General features: G+C 39.9%; 1 protein-coding gene across 8 annotated transcripts in view; it reads right to left on the bottom strand.

Moving 5' to 3' along the window:
• LOC110989103 (uncharacterized) overlaps nucleotides 1-19,241 on the bottom strand; it is a 37,951-nt gene that overhangs the window by 634 nt on the left and 18,076 nt on the right. The window contains exons 1-9 of one of the 8 annotated variants that reach the window (XR_015424499.1): nucleotides 8,961-9,060; nucleotides 6,185-6,378; nucleotides 5,506-5,650; nucleotides 3,764-3,850; nucleotides 2,948-3,105; nucleotides 2,339-2,471; nucleotides 1,443-1,587; nucleotides 438-548; nucleotides 88-155 (exon numbers count right to left, since the gene is read on the bottom strand). Coding sequence is in view for 6 of the 8 variants with exons in the window: in XM_087133609.1 (XP_086989735.1) it covers nucleotides 3,025-3,105; nucleotides 3,764-3,850; nucleotides 5,506-5,650; nucleotides 6,185-6,231 (360 nt within the window). In the remaining 2 variants the exon portion in view is untranslated. Of the gene's footprint in view, nucleotides 1-87; nucleotides 156-437; nucleotides 549-1,442; nucleotides 1,588-2,338; nucleotides 3,106-3,763; nucleotides 3,851-5,505; nucleotides 5,651-6,023; nucleotides 6,161-6,184; nucleotides 6,379-8,960; nucleotides 9,061-19,241 lie in introns of those variants that run through there. The other 7 variants (XR_015424500.1, XM_087133609.1, XM_087133612.1 and 4 more) reach the window with 7 other exon arrangements.

The following is a 19,241-nucleotide window of genomic DNA, read 5'->3' as shown; positions in this document are numbered from 1 at the left end:
AAACCAGCAGTTTTACAGATAAACTCAGGAAACTATATCCTCATGTGCATTATGGTATATCAGCCATAAACACATTCCAAGCCTAACCTTCAGGATAGTCATCTCACTTCCGTCTGTCTCTCCTCCTGTCGATGTCCATCTAGGTGTCTTCCACGCTGTAATTAAAAAAAAACTGATGACGTTACACAACCTATCGCTGCCGTTTTTGAGTTAAAGTTTCAATGTTGGTTACAACGGTAAAACAGGGTTTATCCATTAAAAAATGCAACGTAAAACAAACACTAACAAAATGAATTCAATCTCAAATAACTAGGCTACAACTTCAGAGGATTGAGGTCCACATTTTTAACGTTTAGAGTGAGCATCCTGGAATTATGACAGGCAATTTGTTCCCAAAGTATCAGGGATAACAGATATACATCATATCCACAACATACCTCCATCAACATCAGCTTGTCTGCCTCTGCCGACTTCGGCATGTCTGCCGACCTCAGCAAATCTACCTCTGCCGACATCAGCATGACTTGTGCATTTGTGACTATCTCTGCCTGCAACAAAGGTAACATAAAGTTTTAGGAGGAGATTAGTGTTTCATTGGAATGTCTGCATAATCAACAGTTCTTTACAAATTACTTTAAGCATCAAAGTCCACTGCAAAGTTTCTGTGCAAAACGATACATGATTTGTTGGGTTCACCACTAAGTGACATACCATCCATAGAGTTTGTACACATGATACGTCAGTTTGTGGTGCGGAAACTATCCGGAATACGTCACTTCCTGCTGAGACCAACGTATACAGGAGGGAATGTGGTACCCAATATGGATTCCTTTTGTAGAACTTGTTTTTACTTTTTTAAAGTGGGTAAAGAGTGTTTGGAGAAATATGATGCAAAAGAAAGAGAAAGTCAAAAAAGGTCCAATAAACTAAATCTGACGGCCATGTGAAATTCGTGGCTTTAAGCTTGTATGCCAATTAGCAAGGTCAATTATAAATGATTCATCTGATGGAAATATTCAATAAAACTGAAAATGCAAATAAAGTTGCCCATTCATCTCTTGGTTTTCAGCTGCTGTTTTTGCAGTTGTGTTTCAAAACAGAATGGAAACCCACATCCACATACATCCCCGATCCATCCCACATTCAAAGGCTCACACCAAGAGGAAGTCATTTTTCAATTTTATGTTCACTATTAAATCATACTATACAAAATTCAAAGAAGCTACGGATTGTAACTTCTTCATTTTACCAGAAAACCACTTGATGGTATTATTTACAATATTTCTATTGCAATGCCCTCCAATACAGGCCGTAGAGAGCAATCAAGTTTGTGTTTGACACATCACAAATGTTCACAGACTTCACAAACATCGTGTATGAAATAACAATTATTTTCCCAAATGCAGAGCTTCTTCTGAAATTAAACAAGAAATCTCGCTCACCTTAAATGTGAAATCTGCAGGGCGTCTAAAACTGCTGTTTGATGACATGACAGAGATGATCAACTGCACTGTTCTGGAAGCCAATGATGTTTGTCCCTCAATAGCTAGCAAACTATGAGAAGCCACACAATACCTGCATTTGAAACTGGGTGAGTCAAATCAAGGGTGTAACAAAAATGTCAAAGTATTCTTTTATTCAAGCATACTAAACTTAGCCTGTCAGGGTGAGACTTTAATAAAAGACTGAGAGATTATGTAGACAGAATATGTAAAATGCAAAACAGAAAAAAAGTAATGCATGTCAATCAAAAAACATGCAGTTGTCTTCTGCACTTTCAATGGACAGCTCAGAAAAGGACAGAAAATTTTAAAAATTTAAAGCTTTTCTAGATTTTTTAGTTCACTGGTTTTTCCAAAGTTGATACCAAAAAGCCTATTTCAATATAAAATCCATACAACTTCATACAAAAATTTTAAAAAGGCAAATAGATTTCAACTGAATTCAGAAAAGGATGGGTTCTTGAATATGAAATGGCTACCCACAAGGTTCTTGGGAAATTATTATTATTTATTTCTGATAATGATATCAAGGATTCCTCAAAAGTACCCTTGGCACTGTAGCTCGCAAGCCTGAAGAAACGTGCTGTGAGGACGCAATGAGAAGCAGTTACAGTTTTAGAAGTGGGAAGAAAACCCCAGAGGAATATTCTGGGTAGAACCCATGGAATCAGGTAGGGACTGAAAACTCAATCCACATGTGGACCGAGCCGAAAATAAAGTATTCTTTTGGATTTCAGGTTCAAATAGCAATTTCAAGCGTAGTTTATAACTTTTATGACAACGCTTTGGGCAATGCATAATGTGGAAAGCTTTGATTTAGTAAATACACTACTCACATTCACGAGATGCAACACTGGCACAGAAAGGACCACTGCAGAAAAGTAGCACTAGGAACTGGTATCAATGGCATCAAGAGACAGGTAACACACATAGGATGGTTGGGCATCTACACCGGGGCTGCATCAAGTCCTCATGGAGAAACAACATAACAGCACCATCCATGGAGCGGTGATGTTGGTAGGAAAATGTCCACAAATGGCTAGAGCATCAGCGACGAGACACAATACTGTACAAACATACTATTTAACATGCACAAAGTAAACCTACATTTTTGCAAAGGACACAATTTTTAGTGGACGGGGGTTAGGAGAGACTTTAAGAGCAACATTTTTAGTTGACGGGGGGGTTAGGAGCGACTTTAAGGGCAACATTTTTAGTGGATGGGGGTTAGGAGCGACTTTAAGGGCAACATTTTTAGTGGACGGGGGGTTAGGAGAGACTTTAAGAGCAACATTTTTAGTTGACGGGGGGGTTAGGAGCGACTTTAAGGGCAACATTTTTAGTGGATGGGGGTTAGGAGCGACTTTAAGGGCAACATTTTTAGTGGACGGGGGGTTAGGAGCGACTTTAACGGCAAATAAGTTCTCTTTTTTTTCTTTACTCACTCGGTAAAAACGTGGGGTGCTACATAAAGAAAACTGTATATACAGTACATGTAGAATCTTAACAGTTTAAGCTCAATTTAAAGTGGTGATGCTGATGTCCATTCTTCGGAGGGGAAAGAAGCTGAACGCCTCCCAACACATCTCGTATTTTTCCCAACCTGTGGTCAACAGAAGAAAATACGTATAAAATCACAATATATTTCAGGAGTTAACAAGCCTTCTGGGTTTCAAAGTAATTGGCATACAGTGCATCCTTTAGAAGTTCATAAATTGTAAAGGAGATCCAACAAGCTTCTATTGAACTTTCATTGGCTTTACATTGAAGAGAATCTACCTCCCCACTGACGAGTGAATCCAGAAAGCTGGAATAAACAATACTGATACATTTGGCAAACTGTTGGAATGAAGACAGTACGTAAACTGCATTGATTTTGTAATATTAGCCATGCTCAGTTCATAGTATTTTCTACCTGGTTTTTTATAAATAGTGACTGTTAGAATACATGTATTCACGGATAGCCCTGTCAAAAATATCTGCTATGGACTACATTCCAGAGCGCTGAGGGAAGCACAGTGCATTCTAAACAAGCAGTTTTGCGAGTTTGTAAGTTGAAGAAGAAGGAAGTTATGCATCAAGACAATGCATCATAAGACAGTGATGCACGATAAATTAAATTTGAAATAACTAGGCTGCAACTAGGGGACTGACATCAATGTTTTTAACATTCGGAGTGAGCATCTTCAGTCATGGCAGGCATTTGTCCCAAAAATATCTGAGATGGCAGATCATTATAAAACATTGTACCAACATCATACCTCAACCAACATCAGGCTGTCTACCTCTGCCGACTTTAGCACGTCTACCTCAGGTGATGTCAGCACGTCATTTGTGACTATCCATGCCTGCAGCAAAGGTAAAATAAGTTTCAGTAGGAGATTAGTGTTTCACTAGGATATCTGCATAAACATCATTGTAATTGATATTACATCACAGATATTTACAAATTCCCTGCAAACTTTGTGCACAAAAAGATGCATAATTAAGGATGGAATAAGATACATAATGTTGATTCTTTTCATAAAAATAACTGCTTCTCAAAGAGAGATGCATGATTAGTATGGTCTCCAAGTCTTAAAGTAAAAACTTCAATTATGCCCAAATCATATACAACTTGTTTTTACTTTTTCACAGTGGTTAAAGAAGGTTTTAGAGAAAAATGAGAATGGGAAACAACTATCTCTGTAAAGCAAGTCAAAGTATGGTCCAATAAACTTAATCTGAAGGCGATGTGAGATTCACATCTACCGATATAAGCTTGTATGCCAATTGGCAGGAGATCAATTTGTCCATGATTCAATTTGCCCATTTTTTCTTGGTTTTCAGCTGCTGTTTTGCTGTTTGTCAAATAAAGTCTTCGGGCGATGCAGAATCAAAACCATTATCCATCCCACATTCAAGGACTCGGAACAGGAGGAAGTAAAATTTGGGAGTTTATTATTTACATGTACATGTACTGCGCATATGGTAGAACCCTAAGAAGCCGCGGGTTGCAACTTCTTAATGTTACCAGATGACCACTTGATGACCTTGAGGAAAAAAAAACAAGATCATCGGCTTTCAACAACACCGTAAGTGCCATAACTCGTGAAAATCAGTGATATAACATTTTTACAATATTTCTTTGGCAAGGCCCTTGCACTGCAGACCATGAAGAGCTACATGAACCAAGTTTGTGTACTACACATCGTACGTCTTCACAGACTTCACGGACATCATGTATAGATATGAAATAAAACTTCATACTTTTAGGACAAAATTTATTAAATTGGTTTCCCTTATGCGCAAAGTCATTAGCTGCAAGCTTTTCTGTTACATTCTTGTCCTTGTGTCAGAAATAAGCTGTGGAAAGCAAGCTTTCCAAACCTGTTGGAAATATACCAAACAAAAGCATCATTTGACAAGGTTTTTAAAAAGAAAATACTTGACCCAAATGCTAAACTTCTTCTGCAATTACAACAAGAAATCTTGCTCACTTTGAATATGAAATAAATATGACCTCTTAAACTGCCGTTTGACTGTAGAATTGATTAGCTTTATCTGTAATCTTCTAGAGTTCTTATTCTCTTTAATTTTTCCTCTTCTCATGTTGTATTTCAAACTGAGGTAATTGTTACCTGACATACAGAGTAAGTGTCTTGTCTGTCTAACCTTTGCATTTTGTGTGTGGTACAGTGTATTTAATAACAGTAAAAGCTGTGCTTTTTAGCGGGTACCTCCACAGCTTTTCCCCTGTATTTATATAGTGTTTGAAATTGAGATTATATGTATGCAAAACTGTGGAAATAAACAAACGATGAAATCTGGTAGATCTATGTCTTCTGTTCAGACAGTGCATGTTTCATGTTACGCTGAGTTCCTTCATTTTGATGACCTTGGCAAAGTAACTTCTAGGATCTGGTGGTAAAAGTTGTTACCTTGATCTGATTCCTACTATGTTGTTTGCTGAATGTAGGATGTTGTATTACTGTTATTACTAATATGATCAATACCTCCTTACCCACAGGTTACTTCCCCACATTATGGAAGTCTGCCGTAGTGTTTCCGTTCCTGATGCGGTGCTTGTGCTTGTAGACTTCCAAAGATTTATTCTGTCTGTAACTTCAAAGCCTTTGGCCTCCACCTCCATAGCCTCTTGGAACTTGCTATTAAATCAATTTAGAAGGGAAGACATTTGAGCCATAACCTTACCCCTCAGAGAAGAGAGAAATGGCACTGAGAGCATTGGTCCCACAAAACTTGGTAGAAAGCATAGCAACTTGCACAAACGGATCCATGGAGAAATCAAGACATTCATTCAAGCAGTGAAATGCCACCTCCGTTGTCCCGGCAGATACTGGAGAGTCTGCTTCACATGAACATACTGGAAGGTCAGCAGATAGCTGCAGAAAACATGACACCCACATCCCTGACTGAGCTGCTGTGTCAACTTTACCGAGAAAAATCTTCCATTTAATTACTCTGACAAAAGGGGATTTCTGCGGCCAACGACCGGTAAATTGGTTTTTCAGTCCTTACCCGATACCTGATTTCTCTGGGGTTTTCCTCCCACCTTTAAAACTGCTTCTCTTGTCTCATCTCTAAAGGTTTCTTCCGGCTTGCGAGCTACAGCTCTTAGCCCACTTTTAAGGAATCTCTGACCGTATCAGTCAAAAATCATAAAAATCAGACCAATGTACCTCAAATGGCCTAGTGTCTCTTGCAGTGACTTGGTTCTGATTGCCATAACAGCGATCAATCGGAAAGATCCTTGTCTTGGGCATCAGCTGCACTGCATGTTTCTTAAAGGATCAGCAACCCATTTTTTTCCAAAGCCAGCTCATCTGCTGATGGTATGCTGAACACTCTGCTCATGTCCAACAGTGCATTCAACCTTTGGTCAGAGGCAGAAAGAGATTGCAACATAGGAGACTCATCCTTGGACGAAACAGCTGCGGGGTGTTGGAGCATATCCACTTCCCTGAAATTTCAGTGTTCAGCAGTCAACAGGCGGTTCACAGCTGAATGGGGACATGATTGGCTGTCCAAATTCAAACCCAAATCATCAGAAGGATAAACTGATACAGGTTTGCCCGAGTCGGAAGGCAACTTACACGTATCTGGTGTGGAGCCAACAGTAGTGGGCTCACTGGCCAGAGTGCTCCTGTCAGTTTGGGAACCAAGGACACTTTTGTAATAGAAAACTGCTGAAAGTCTAGTTATAGTCATTTCATCCTGCCAAATCCGCAGGCAATTTCACAAAACTTTATGTAATGCCATAATGTCACTTATGTTGCATTTTATTGCCCACATTGCACAACAGTATAAGACCGATTTGGAGAAACTTACGCTCTGTGTAAGTCCCCAACTTGCACTCCAAATTTTGGCACAACTTCTGCAATCATTTTAGGTGGTATAAGTTTTGCCGAACAAAATGAAAATAAATTATCTGACTAACTCATTGTGTTCAGTTAAAGCTCATGACTGTTGAACTTTGCAAAGCTTATACAAGAAACGTACAATGTTATTTTAGAAGATAATGAAAACCTTATTTGGCTGTGAGAGAACTTCAACATTTTATGTCAGGTGCCAATGGAGAAAAGCCAACAAAAGGAGATAATTGGTGCTGTTTGTTTGCAACAACACAAACATTCATCAAACAGCCATCGTAAAAGCTGTGATTCTCTACATCCAAGAAAGTTAACATACATTAAAAATATTATAAAGCTATAATGTAAGCAACTTTTTGTAAAATCAAAAGTAAGTATATTGCACAGCTACGGAACAACTTTGTGACACATGGCTTACAGGTGCACATGGTTGAAAGTTACGCTAAATTTCATGAAATCCGCTGCAGCAGTACCCATTATAAGCAGATGAAATGCAAAAATACTTTGCAATATGCAACCAATCATCTAGTTTATTTGACAAATCACTTTGGGAATTTCTAAGATGTCACCGGCTAAATTTCTAATGAACAAGAGAGATTGGCTCCAAAAGGTACATGTACATGTATGCTTGAATCATTTGTTGCACACGGAATGAAATCAAGCCCATTCATTTCCCAAAAGCAAATGCACACGTAACTGAAAACACTGCATTTTAGGACAAGAAATGGGACTGATGACATGAAGTCAACTTCACATTAAAAGGAATGACCCATTTTTCAGAAGTGAATGGAAATGTGAAATTGACAGGAAAAACCTACATTACCCACGGTTTCATGTGGACGTCGGCTACATGTACAAGCATAATCAGCCTTTCTGGCTTACGGAGGAAAGAACATCATTTTTAGTTGGCAACAGCAGGCTGAGTCATTCTATAAATTAGGGGTCCAATTTCTGTTGGTGTCCCTGTCACTTCGGACATATATTTTGTAAGTTCAGAACGCATTTTCTGATTTCTAAGAGAAATGAATTAATGCAAATTACCTGCCAAAAATAGAGACATAGTCTGAAACCAATTTCAATGATATTTCCGTGTCAAATTACACAGATGTAACAGGGACACGAAAATGTGACACTTTTTGACCCTGAATTTATAGAAGGCCTCTGCTTCAAATAAACCTGTTCACAACAGCAAATGAACAAGGTGTTCAAAATCATGGCCGGTTCAATTTCAAAGAATTGATCAAAACACAATTTCTTTTTCTCTGGTTATTTTCCATATTATTGATGCACATAATGAAGCAGTGAAAGAACTGCCAGTGAAAGTGCTCTCACTGGACTTATCACTGAACCTGTGATATGACAATCGCTAACGATCTTTAGGTAACTACTCCTATGGAATAGCACAAATTAGTGAATGCGACATCCTCTGTTTTGGAGTTGGACTGGGTCACGTGGCCAGCATGGAAGACTGTTTCCCAGCCAAACATACTCGCGGATGCCTCTGAACAACCACCTCAGGGCTGGAAGTGACCAAGGGGCCAACCTCCCTGGATAAAAGGGTCACAAGTGGTCTCAAGGAGCTCACTTGTATCACCCACGTCATCCCAGGACAGACTTAGATTCCGCAGTTCAGTCACTGTTGGACTAATGAATTTCAAGCTGATTCTACAGCACAGAAATTAGTAACTATATAAACATGTATGATGTCCAAAAGTGTTCACAAACATCTTATTGCCGATGGACTTCACAAAATTTGATGTATTCTTCAAATAATCCATTTTCATTATTCCTTTTTTAAGTTAATTAAAAAAAAACCTGGAATGGTCGAGACTGTTTTGTACTTTTGTACAACCAAAGAGCTAACATAAAACTGAGCCACTGGAACATCATTTTTATGAACAACCAGGCAGGAAATTGAACAAAAAGTTTCCTCAGCCTCACAATGGCTTTGCTTCATTTGATGCCAACCTGCTAGAATTTTACTCCATTGACAACACTCCACTAATAAAACATAACATTTGTACCCACAATGAACCTCTTGGGCAAGGACAATGTGATTAAGCAACCTGAAAAGAAAGAGACTCACCGATTCAACATGGACACATCGGGACCAGTTCATCCTCTTGACATCAGGATGATTGCTTGAGACATGAGTACAGGCTTGCTGTTGACTTGTGAACAGCCACCTGGGGAGAAAATACCACCAAAGACAGGGTTAGAGTTCAAATAAACAATAAGTGACATATCTTCAAGGAACAGAGGATATGCGTACAGATCCGACGACAAAACAAAACAAAACTGAAGTTTATCGAAGGACAGTTGGGCTCAATATTACCCTGAAGGAACCTTTGTGTTACACCCTAAGGCTGCTTAGCTTTGAGAGCTGGCATTTCAATGACTGAATCTCGGTAGCGCATTCAAACCTCTCTCATACTACAACTATCAATATACGCACTGCAGACGCACTCCAATTTGCCCTATTTACATTTACTTTTTAGCGTGGTTGAGCTCAACGAAGCTATTCATTCTGCCAAATGTACGTCTCCTTGTAAGGATGGCATAACAAATGACATTATTAAATATATTCCTTAAAAAAGTCGTGCGATTTTGTTACAGATCTTTAACTTGATTTGGCATACATCGCGATGCCTGTCTACTTGGAAAGAAGCAATTCTTGTCCCCATATTGAAACCTGGGCAAAAATCTTCTGACCCAAAATCATATCGTCCAATTGCTCTCACATCTACGTAAAGGATAATGCCTGAGGTATGTGACATGGGCAAGAATGTTGCATTCATTATTCGAACAGCATTATCCGACTTAAACTCCATCTGTGGCTCCCTTATTGCCCTAGCACTCCAATATTTGGCACGAGTGGTGCGTTTTTGTTATCAAAAGGAAATTTTGAGCAGCATGTTACGTAATATGACAAAGCGGCCTACAAGCTGGGTTCAGAATGAATTATTTCCCAATAAAACAGACCATTTCTTCAGCAACAAAGAAAGCTTTGTGATGTTGGGCCTACAAGAAGTTGGAAAGCTCTTTTCAGCTTGATTTCATTCGAGACAATTGCATGGAGCAGTTTGAGTGACTCCGAAATGGAGTTTTTTCTAATTCAATCGACCTCTCTGTCGTCCGGTAGCCATGGGACACAGGGTGATTTACTAAGTATATTAAATTCCACCGACACTCCCCTCGGCCCATAGGAAGAGCCTAACTTTCATGACACAACTGTCGTACAGAGGAAATGCGGAAGACCCGAAGATATAAAAGAGGCCTCCCCAAAACCTTGAGAGACGCACCAAGCTGATCTATCAAAATTTTCCTATCAGCCAATTGTGTCCGATATTTCAGATGACGAACTTCTTTGGTCGTTGAAGAACAAGATGCTGCGGGTATTTCGGGTTGTGTTGGTTAGGCAGCGTAAGAAGACGATGCCTTCAAATGATTCAACAAGCCAAATTATGATGAAGAAATGTCAAATATGACATGAAAAAGGTAAGAATATTTACAGCATGTTTATGAACGTTGAAATGTCAATTTGTAAAACATTAGTCTGACCATCATGGTTCATTTCGTGATTGAAGACCATAGCATGAAATCTTGCAGGGTTGGAAGATAGGAAAAATGGGAAAAAGGTGACAAAAATAATTTTGTCTATTTTTTAAACAAAAAAGTCAGGAAAAATATCCCTTTTTCCATTTTTTGCGTTATTTGGAGTCAGCAGTTCTTATTCCGCATTCGCGTCATCCAAATTATACAAATATTGAGCTCAGTTAAATTAAGGTTACCAAAAATTGCAATTTATTTAAAAACAAGCGCCAATCAATTAGTACGAATTGACATGCTTGGATAAGAGTTGACCTTGGTATAAACTGATTGATTAGTAGAATTTAGAGTCCGGTTGGTTTTAAAGTTTTACATTTCAGTCAAAAGAAAGAATGACAAGTTAATGCTGATTTGTTGCGACACAACTTGTAACCCATGCACATGTATTCCTTCTTTTTTGTATATACGTGTAGGTTGGCAGACGGCACTTTGAAAAAGATCAAGTGGACATTGGATCTGTTTCGCCAGTGGCAGGCTCAGCAAAACCAGACAGCAATCAACAATCCTTCGCTGAACATCAGTCAAATCAATGTGAGACCCGAGGACATGAGTAAAGATGAGTTGAACTACTCCCTATCTCGCTTTCTGTGTGAAGTGAACAAGCAAAACTGTGAGGACTATCCCGGGCAGACCTTGCATGAACTAGAGATATGCATTCAACTGCATTTCGACAGGCTGAACAGGGCTCACAAATTCCTTCAGGACCCAGATTTCATCCAGATAATGAATACCTTGGATGGGCTGATGAAGGATAAAGCATCAGTGGGACTGGGATCCAAGCCCAAACAAGCAGAGATTATAACGATGGAGGAGGAAGCGAAGATGTGGTCTTCAGGAGTTCTCGGAAGTGGCAACCCAACTCTCATTTACCTCCTTGGGCTTAACTTTGCTCTAAGTTGGGGGGGGGCAAGAACATACATGCTTACACTTATCACTGACAAAGACAGTGAAAGGAGCCTGCAGTACACAGAAGATGTATGTAAAGCCAACCAGGGAGGACTCAAACACAGGAAAATTAAGCCTAAAATTGTTGATGTCTTCGAGAACAAAATGAAACCTTGTCATCGGGTCATAAAACTACTGGTATATGTGAAATATCTGCAACACTGCCCTGAAAAGAGATCAATGAATGCATTTTACCTTAGTCCACTTGCCAAACCACGTTGTCAGGTTTGGTACACAGGACAGCAACTGGGTCGTCAAAAACTGTCTACGGTTGTTGTCTGCAACAACCGTAGACAGGTTCAGTATCGTTGCGTACAAGTGCTGCAACATGTACATGTATGTTTGAAAATGAGGTGGACGAACAACTCATTTGCGAAGTTAAGGGACATACATGTAGATCCAACACGGTGAGAAGCTACAAGAGGACGAGTGATGCCTTGAAACGCAAAGCCAACTTTGCTGTTCAAGGATTACCATTGCATGGCGATGTAACTCAATCATCTCAAAGTACGCTAGACAGCACACTGACAGAGGAGAGTAATTCCAAAAGAAATGTCTCACTTACTTTCAATTTCAGCTTCTGATTACGCGTTTTTGTGCAGTGTATGGCATGTATTTCATATGCTGCTTGAATTTTGTTAAAGTTTCAGAAGGCAATATTTTAATTGACATTACCCGCGTGTTTACATATTCAGTAAGGAATGTACGTTTACTCGAGATGTTCAGATTATTATGGTGATTTAGTGATTGATTAATCTGATTGATTATTTAATCTGTTATGAATTCTGTTAATTTGTTGTCAAAGCACTCCATTATTTTGCACTGATGTCTCTTTAGAGACAACCGCACTTTCCTCTTTCAGGTGTCTTGTCTCCAACGTGCCATTCAAGCAAAATATTGGAGCGCATAGGAAAAAAAGGGGGAGTCATGAGTGGAGTTTAACATTTGTAAATTAATGGACCGTATGGTTAACAATAGACTCACCTGGTATCTTGAAAAACACAAATTACTCAACAATTAACAATGTGGCTTTTGGAAAGGAAGGAGCACTAAAGATTTAATCTCAAATTTTGCATCAACAAAGTTTCGCTATTAAGGAAAGTACTCTTGCTGTCTTTCTTGATCTAGAAAAAGCTTATGACACCTTTTGGCCTATGGGAATAATTACGAAACTGCATACACTGGAAATTTACGGTAAAATCACTCAATGTAATTTTACGCCAGACTGGGGAGCTGATAGTAGTACTCCACTTCACCTGTATGAAATGCTCATTAAGCCTGTTCTTGAATATGGAAACGAGGCTTTCAACTCAGCTACTCCTGAATATAAAAATAAACTGAACAGTATTCAATACAAAGCACTTGAATATGTACTGGGGCACTTACATGTATGGAACATCTCTCACCAAATTACAAAATAGAATGTGGAGAGCCCCCTCTACACTTACGACGTACATGTAAATGCCTCAGTAATTCATGTGCAGGCCATTTCTACACCAAAGGCTGATTCAAGTTCTATTCGGGAACTCAAAAACAAGCTGGACGTAAAAGAATTAACAAAACCAGGAAACGTGACACAATTCGAATATTGTGGAAAAATCGAAATTGCTCTAGATAACATATAAATAGCTGTTATTTCCAGAGGCGACACGGAGCAAGCCATCGAAGTGATTCAAGAGGCTGAACAACTGGTGGCGGAACGCAAGCAGAAAATCAAGATTGCAGATTCTAGCAAGGCGGGCTGGTCCACCGCTGGTCCAAGAAATTAATAACATTTCGGCAGACAAACAGAAGATTGTCAAATCAGCCGAGGAGGAAGCCCTCAAGGACATTGAGGCCCGGAAACGGGGAAAGAAGTGAGCCTACAATCATGACCCCGGCTATCCTCAGAATCCTGCCGATTGTCGTCATTTTTGAGGTACCTGTGTTTCCCCTTGTTTGCCCCTTGATACTTTTCTAATTCAGCCTACATGCCCGCGCGCAAGCCAGCCCTCATGGTGTACATTCTGAACAATTCTGTAATTCTAAAATGTATATACATGTATTCTGTCGCTTCTCCTTATTTAGTGACATTCTGTAAAGTAAAACAGTTTTTCATGCGTGTGAGCGAAGCAAAGTAGCATGAAAATATTGTTGTGTTTGGCAATTAGGCACGCTGGTATTACGTAAGACGGTGCCCTGCATTTCTTTCACATACCACAGCCCTTTCACTAAGTGTATACATGCCATTCACTTTGATAGCGAAAGCACTTCAGGCCCTAGCACCCACGCTGTGTGTCCACCGCCAATGCCATAGAAGTGCCTATGGTCACCAGCCCCCCTCCCCCAACCACAAGAAAGGGTTCCAATACATTACGTAGATTTATGGCCTATAATTTATTTCCATGAAGATGAGATACATGTACTTTGTTTTATCTAACAGACTTGTCAGCTTTTAGTGACTGCTTCCCCTGTGAAATGCAGGGACATTGGTCAGAAGCCTGTCCATTCACTGTCATCAATGACATAATGTGGTGGTTCAAGCAAGGTACCTGATCTGTCCCTTCCTTCAGCTTCCCAGTAAGCCGTGCCCTAATTTCCCAGGTAGCAATCCCACCCAGGCCTCTGCTACCTCGAAGCCGTCGCCAGCACAACCGCCCAGTTGTCCAGAGGCCCCACCGATACAATCGCTCCCTGGCCAGGAACATTCTTCTGCATGCCATTTTATTGACCAGTTCGCTGATGTCATCCAGGTACATGTATATTGCAAAGGCACATGCCCGATTGGGTTAATGATGACATTTGGGGAATGGAAGATTAAAATCCAACATTGATTTTTGGCACAAGATTGGTGCTCATGACATGATCTTTCCCATTATTAACAATGGTTATTTTCTACTGTTCAACGAACGCCCTTCATCCATGTTTTTGCGTAACAATGCTTCTGCATTGTCAAATAACAAATTTGTTTCCAAAACGGTGCTTGAGTTACTAGCTTCAGGTAGAACTGTAGAATAATCATCTCCTTCTTACATAACCAGTCCTTTATCAATATCTTGTCAGAACGAAAGCAAGAAGAGATTAATTTTGGATTTGAGCACCTGAAATAAATTCATTCAAACAGAAAATTTCAAAATAGACGATTGGAAAATAAGTTTACAGTACCTTTCCCCTAATGCGCTACTGTTTCCATTCGATCTAAAATCTGGGTACCATCATATCCAAATTGCTCCCTCCCCAGAAATATTTAGGGTTTTCCTGGGACATAGATGGTAAACCGAGATATTTTGAATATATGGTTCTGGCATTTGGCTTGTCCTCGGCTCCTTTTATTTTTACCAAAATGCTGAAACCTTTGGTATCACACTTGAATTCTAATTGCAGTATATCGGGACAATGGTTTTGCAGTTGTCCCTCGAGAGCAAAAGTCCAAAGACTAACACCTCGAATTTGCCAAGATAGTTTCTGATCATGTCAGGTCTGATCTACTAAAGGCAGGTTTTATTTACAACGTATCCAAAAGTAAGTGGACATCCCAATCTTTACTCTTGTGGTTAGGCATGATATGGGACTCTGCTCTGGGAACTCTAAAAGTAGTCGACAAACATGTTAATAAACTTAGAATTCCATGTCTTTGTTAAATACATGTAATTCTCTTGCATGTCCAGTCGAAGATTTAAATGCACTCGGTAGTTGGGTAGATAATTTCTTTGTCGCCCGTTGTGGGAAATATAACGAGACTAATAACTAGATATTCCCAAGCAGTTATAGCTAATTAAAAGAGGAAGACATTGTTATCACCTTGGACAGAATGTGTCGGATTGAACTACAGTTTTGGCAAGGAAACCTTAATGAACAGTTTGTTTTTGCATCCCATAAGGTCAAAACAGTAATGTTTTCTGATGCAAGTTCAATCGCTTCTGCAGCCATCAGGTTGCCCATAAAAACTTGTCTATTTTTGAGAAAGCCCAAAGTTTGACTTGGAGGGAATTGGATACCATGCGGTATGTGCGCAAGGTTTTTTTTCTCTCTACTTATCAACGCCAGGGTTAAGTTTTTCATGGATAGCCAGACTGCTGCCAGAATCATGGAAGTCGACAGCATGAAATCAGATCTCCAGCATCTTGCTTTTGAAATCTTCCATCTTTGCCTCAATCAGCAAATTATGCATAAGTTCAATAGGTTCCATGCGCTTTAAACGATCAGGCTGATTACGTCAGCAAGTTACTAAATACCGATGATTGGTCTTTGTCCGAAGACTTTTTTAATGTCATCAATAATTCATGGAGTCCACTAATGGTTGACTGCTTTGCTTCTTTTTTTCAATGCCAAATTGCCACGCTTTTTTTTTCCAGATTTTGGAACCCTGGTGCCCAAGCCATTGATGCCTTCACTTAAGATTGGTCATGGGAAAATGTCCTCTTGGTCCTTCCAGTAGTCCTAATCTCACAAGCTCTTAATCACCTTTGCTTATGTCAAGGGCGCAGGCTTTTAGTTTTCCCATTGTGGCCAGCTAGCCCCTTTTGGCCCTTATTGTGGACAAAATTTCATCCTTATATTAAGGGATTATTGACGAAGTCAGGAAATATGGCCCTTGTACAGGGAAGAAATTAGAATTTGCTACTAGGGTCACCCAGATTTGAGGGTGTCATGGCTGCAGTTAAATTGTCGATCACACCTGATTAATTTGTGTTCTATTTTCCCAACGGATTATCCTCAGTCAACCTTGTTGGACAGGGTTTCCAGCATCCCTTAAGGACTACAAGAGCCAGTTGTTGTTGGAAGCTATTTTGGGCAAATCGAAGGGAACCGTTACTTCTTATTTTTATAGATGTAGAAAATTTTTGCACAGGTTGAATTCACAGGGTGGTCACAATTCCGAATTCGGGACAAAATTGTAGCAACATACATGAATCTATCCCAACTCAAGGCCAGCCACAATTCGGAGAGTGTCATCATCGCGACAGCGGCGGCCATTAAGTGGTTGCACTCGCTAATGAATTCAATGAAGAACCCCGTAGATTCACTGCTAGTCCAAAATATCCTCTCCAGTGCCAAAAGGCTCTTGCACAAACCTCCGGTGCAAAAACAACCGGTTACCCTACATCAGTTTAAGAAAGATCATTGACATCTAATTCAAAGAGGACAGTACACTCATGCCATTGCTTAGTGTTTGCTACACTGTATGTGACCTTGAAATATGCCTGGTTGTTCAGACAACCAAATGTCTGACTTGAAAGCCAATCACATCTCAGAATTGCCTAATATGCCAGGACTCAAAATTTTTATTCCAAAGTCAAAAGCTGACGTCTTTAGAGAAAGAGACCAAAGCTTTTTGTATGATACCAAAGACGTGTATTCACCAATAACATACTGAAAATTTTCATGAGGAAATCTAAAGTTGCCATTGGCATATTCACTCCACTGAAATGCACACAGAATAGACCTTTGAGTTGCACAAGATGTCGAGAATAAGAATTAGTGAAGTTAAACAATACAGCCTACACAGCTTCAGGTCAGGTGGTGCTTCACACCTCACCAATAATGGGATATCTGAAGAATGGATAATGCAGCACAGTCCATGGAAAATGACATTGGCCAAAAATAGGTATGTCAAACAAGACTTGGACCAGCGACTGGCGGTCACCAAGGCAGTTATGTCATAGACTTTCCTCTATAGCAGTTGTGTAAATTCTTGGAGTTGTATGACAGTCACTTATGTTTTTATTTTTTGAAATTCATATTTCATACGGTGCGGAAGTTGGTGTGGGGTGGATACGCCCTCTGGGCAGGAATGTAGTCATTCTGTTCAACAGGCGATTACGGCTATAAACTTCATGTACACGTACATGTATAAAGTGCCTTGTATCATGCAGGCAGATGCCGTGTACATTTTTGTTTTCTTTATTTGAATACATTATCCCAGATGGGAGCGTTCGCCAAGGCAGCGATATTGATAATATTTGAGTAACGATATAATTTTTTTTTTTCTATAAAGGTACAGTTGTTGGACACACTGCGTGCCCGTGCAGGCCAGCCCCCATGATGTATGTTCAATAAATTCTGAAATGAATATGTTCTGTCATTTCTCCTTATTTAGTGATGTTCTGCAAAGTGAAACAGTTTTTCATGCGTATGAGCGAAGTGAAGTAGTATAAAATGTGGTTTCTACGTACCCCAACTTAGTTATTCTAAGGGTGTTAGATTAAATAACGATGCCTCGACTTTCACAGCTGAACTCTTTGCTATTTTACTGGCAGTGGAGTTGATAGAAGCTATTCAGCCAATCCACAAATTAATCAGTATTCGAAATCAAGCCAGTCATGTCACATTTGAGTGGATCCCTGGTCACTGGGATTTAGGGAAATGAGAGTGTGGATCCACACATGTACCATATTTTCAGGAATTATCTTAGCCTAGCCGTACAAATAAAACCATTTGTGATATTCATCACAAATTAATTAGTACTCAAAACCAAGCTAATCATGTCACATTTGAGTGGATCCCTGGTCACTGGGATTAAGGGAAATGAGAGAGTGGATCAAATTGTTAAAAAAAGCTGGCCACAAAAGAGAACACTGGTGTCAAATTGCCTTTAACTGACACCAAAGTGAAACATAACCTTGTCAATCATCATAAATACAAGTGGCAACGAGAGTGGAATGATACTAAGAATTCAGAACTTAAAACTATCCAACCTATTAGTTGGGACTAAACCAACTTCTCGACTTCTGGGAGCCTGGCTACGACGTGGTGTCACAGAAAAAGCATCATGTCTCATCTACACAAAACGTTTGAAGAAAAGAAACGAGAGGTTAAAGCTGATATTTCTCACACAGACTGGGCGGCTCTAACAACAGACTGCTGGATTTCAACAAGTCGAGAGGGCTTTATGACAGTGACAGTATGCTTTTTGTTTGAGGATTAGTCCAGCATGTCCGCTGTTCTGGACACCTCTCTGGTCACAGCACCAGCAAACTTGACTGAGGGAAGAGGACCTGATGCGGAAGCCCAAGCTGAACAAGATTCCATGACTGCCACTCAGCCCCGGCGCCACGCTGCTGTTGCACTTGCAGCCCAACTTGGCCAAATCATTGTGGACTGGGAGTTAAATGGGAAATTATTGGTGGTTGAGCACGACAATGCAGCAAATGTTAAGGACCTTTGAAAAAGAAATGACACACTTGACATTGGCTACGCTGTGCATAAGTTGCAACTATGTATCAATAAGGGATTTACTGCCTCGTGAAACATCTCCGCTGTAATTGCGGGAGTGAGCCGACTTGTTGGACATTTCAAATGAAGGAACCTTGCAAAAGAGGCGCTAGAATTGAGGCAACAATCTATGGAGGTTCCAAAACATTGTCAGTCAGTCAATCTCTGGTTAACAAATTGGTGAAACGTTTGTTCCAAAACATTGTCAGTCAGTCAATCCAAACTAAATGGAACTCAACATACAAGTGGTAGTGCCCGGGAACAACACTGGCTGCTCTGCTCAGTGTTGAGCACCCCTGAGATAACCAAATTAACAGGTGCCTCTACACTGGAGCTGACCAGCACACAGTGCAGGGCTCTGGTTAACAAATTGGTGAAACGTTTGAAACCACTTCAGGTAAGAAAAAAAAAATGAAACAAAATAAAAAATAAATCGGTACGGTAATTCCTCCGACTGGGGACCAACCAAAGATAGCTGCAACCACACCCAGGACTTTTTGCCTAACCGACAAGCAAACAATCAGCGATATTTGTCGCGTTTGGAGATCCTTGAACTTAGACCAAGCTTTGATGATAAATCATGCCAACTACCCAGTAAAGTGTGGCATGTTTTGAAAAC

The sequence above is a fragment of the Acanthaster planci genome, linkage group LG02 (genome assembly GCF_054643075.1).
Source record: "Acanthaster planci isolate LZ-2023a linkage group LG02, COTS_SCS, whole genome shotgun sequence".
Taxonomy (NCBI): domain Eukaryota; kingdom Metazoa; phylum Echinodermata; class Asteroidea; order Valvatida; family Acanthasteridae; genus Acanthaster; species Acanthaster planci.
The sequence above is the reverse complement of the archived record's forward strand: the minus strand, read 5'-3'. Positions and strand labels throughout refer to the sequence as shown.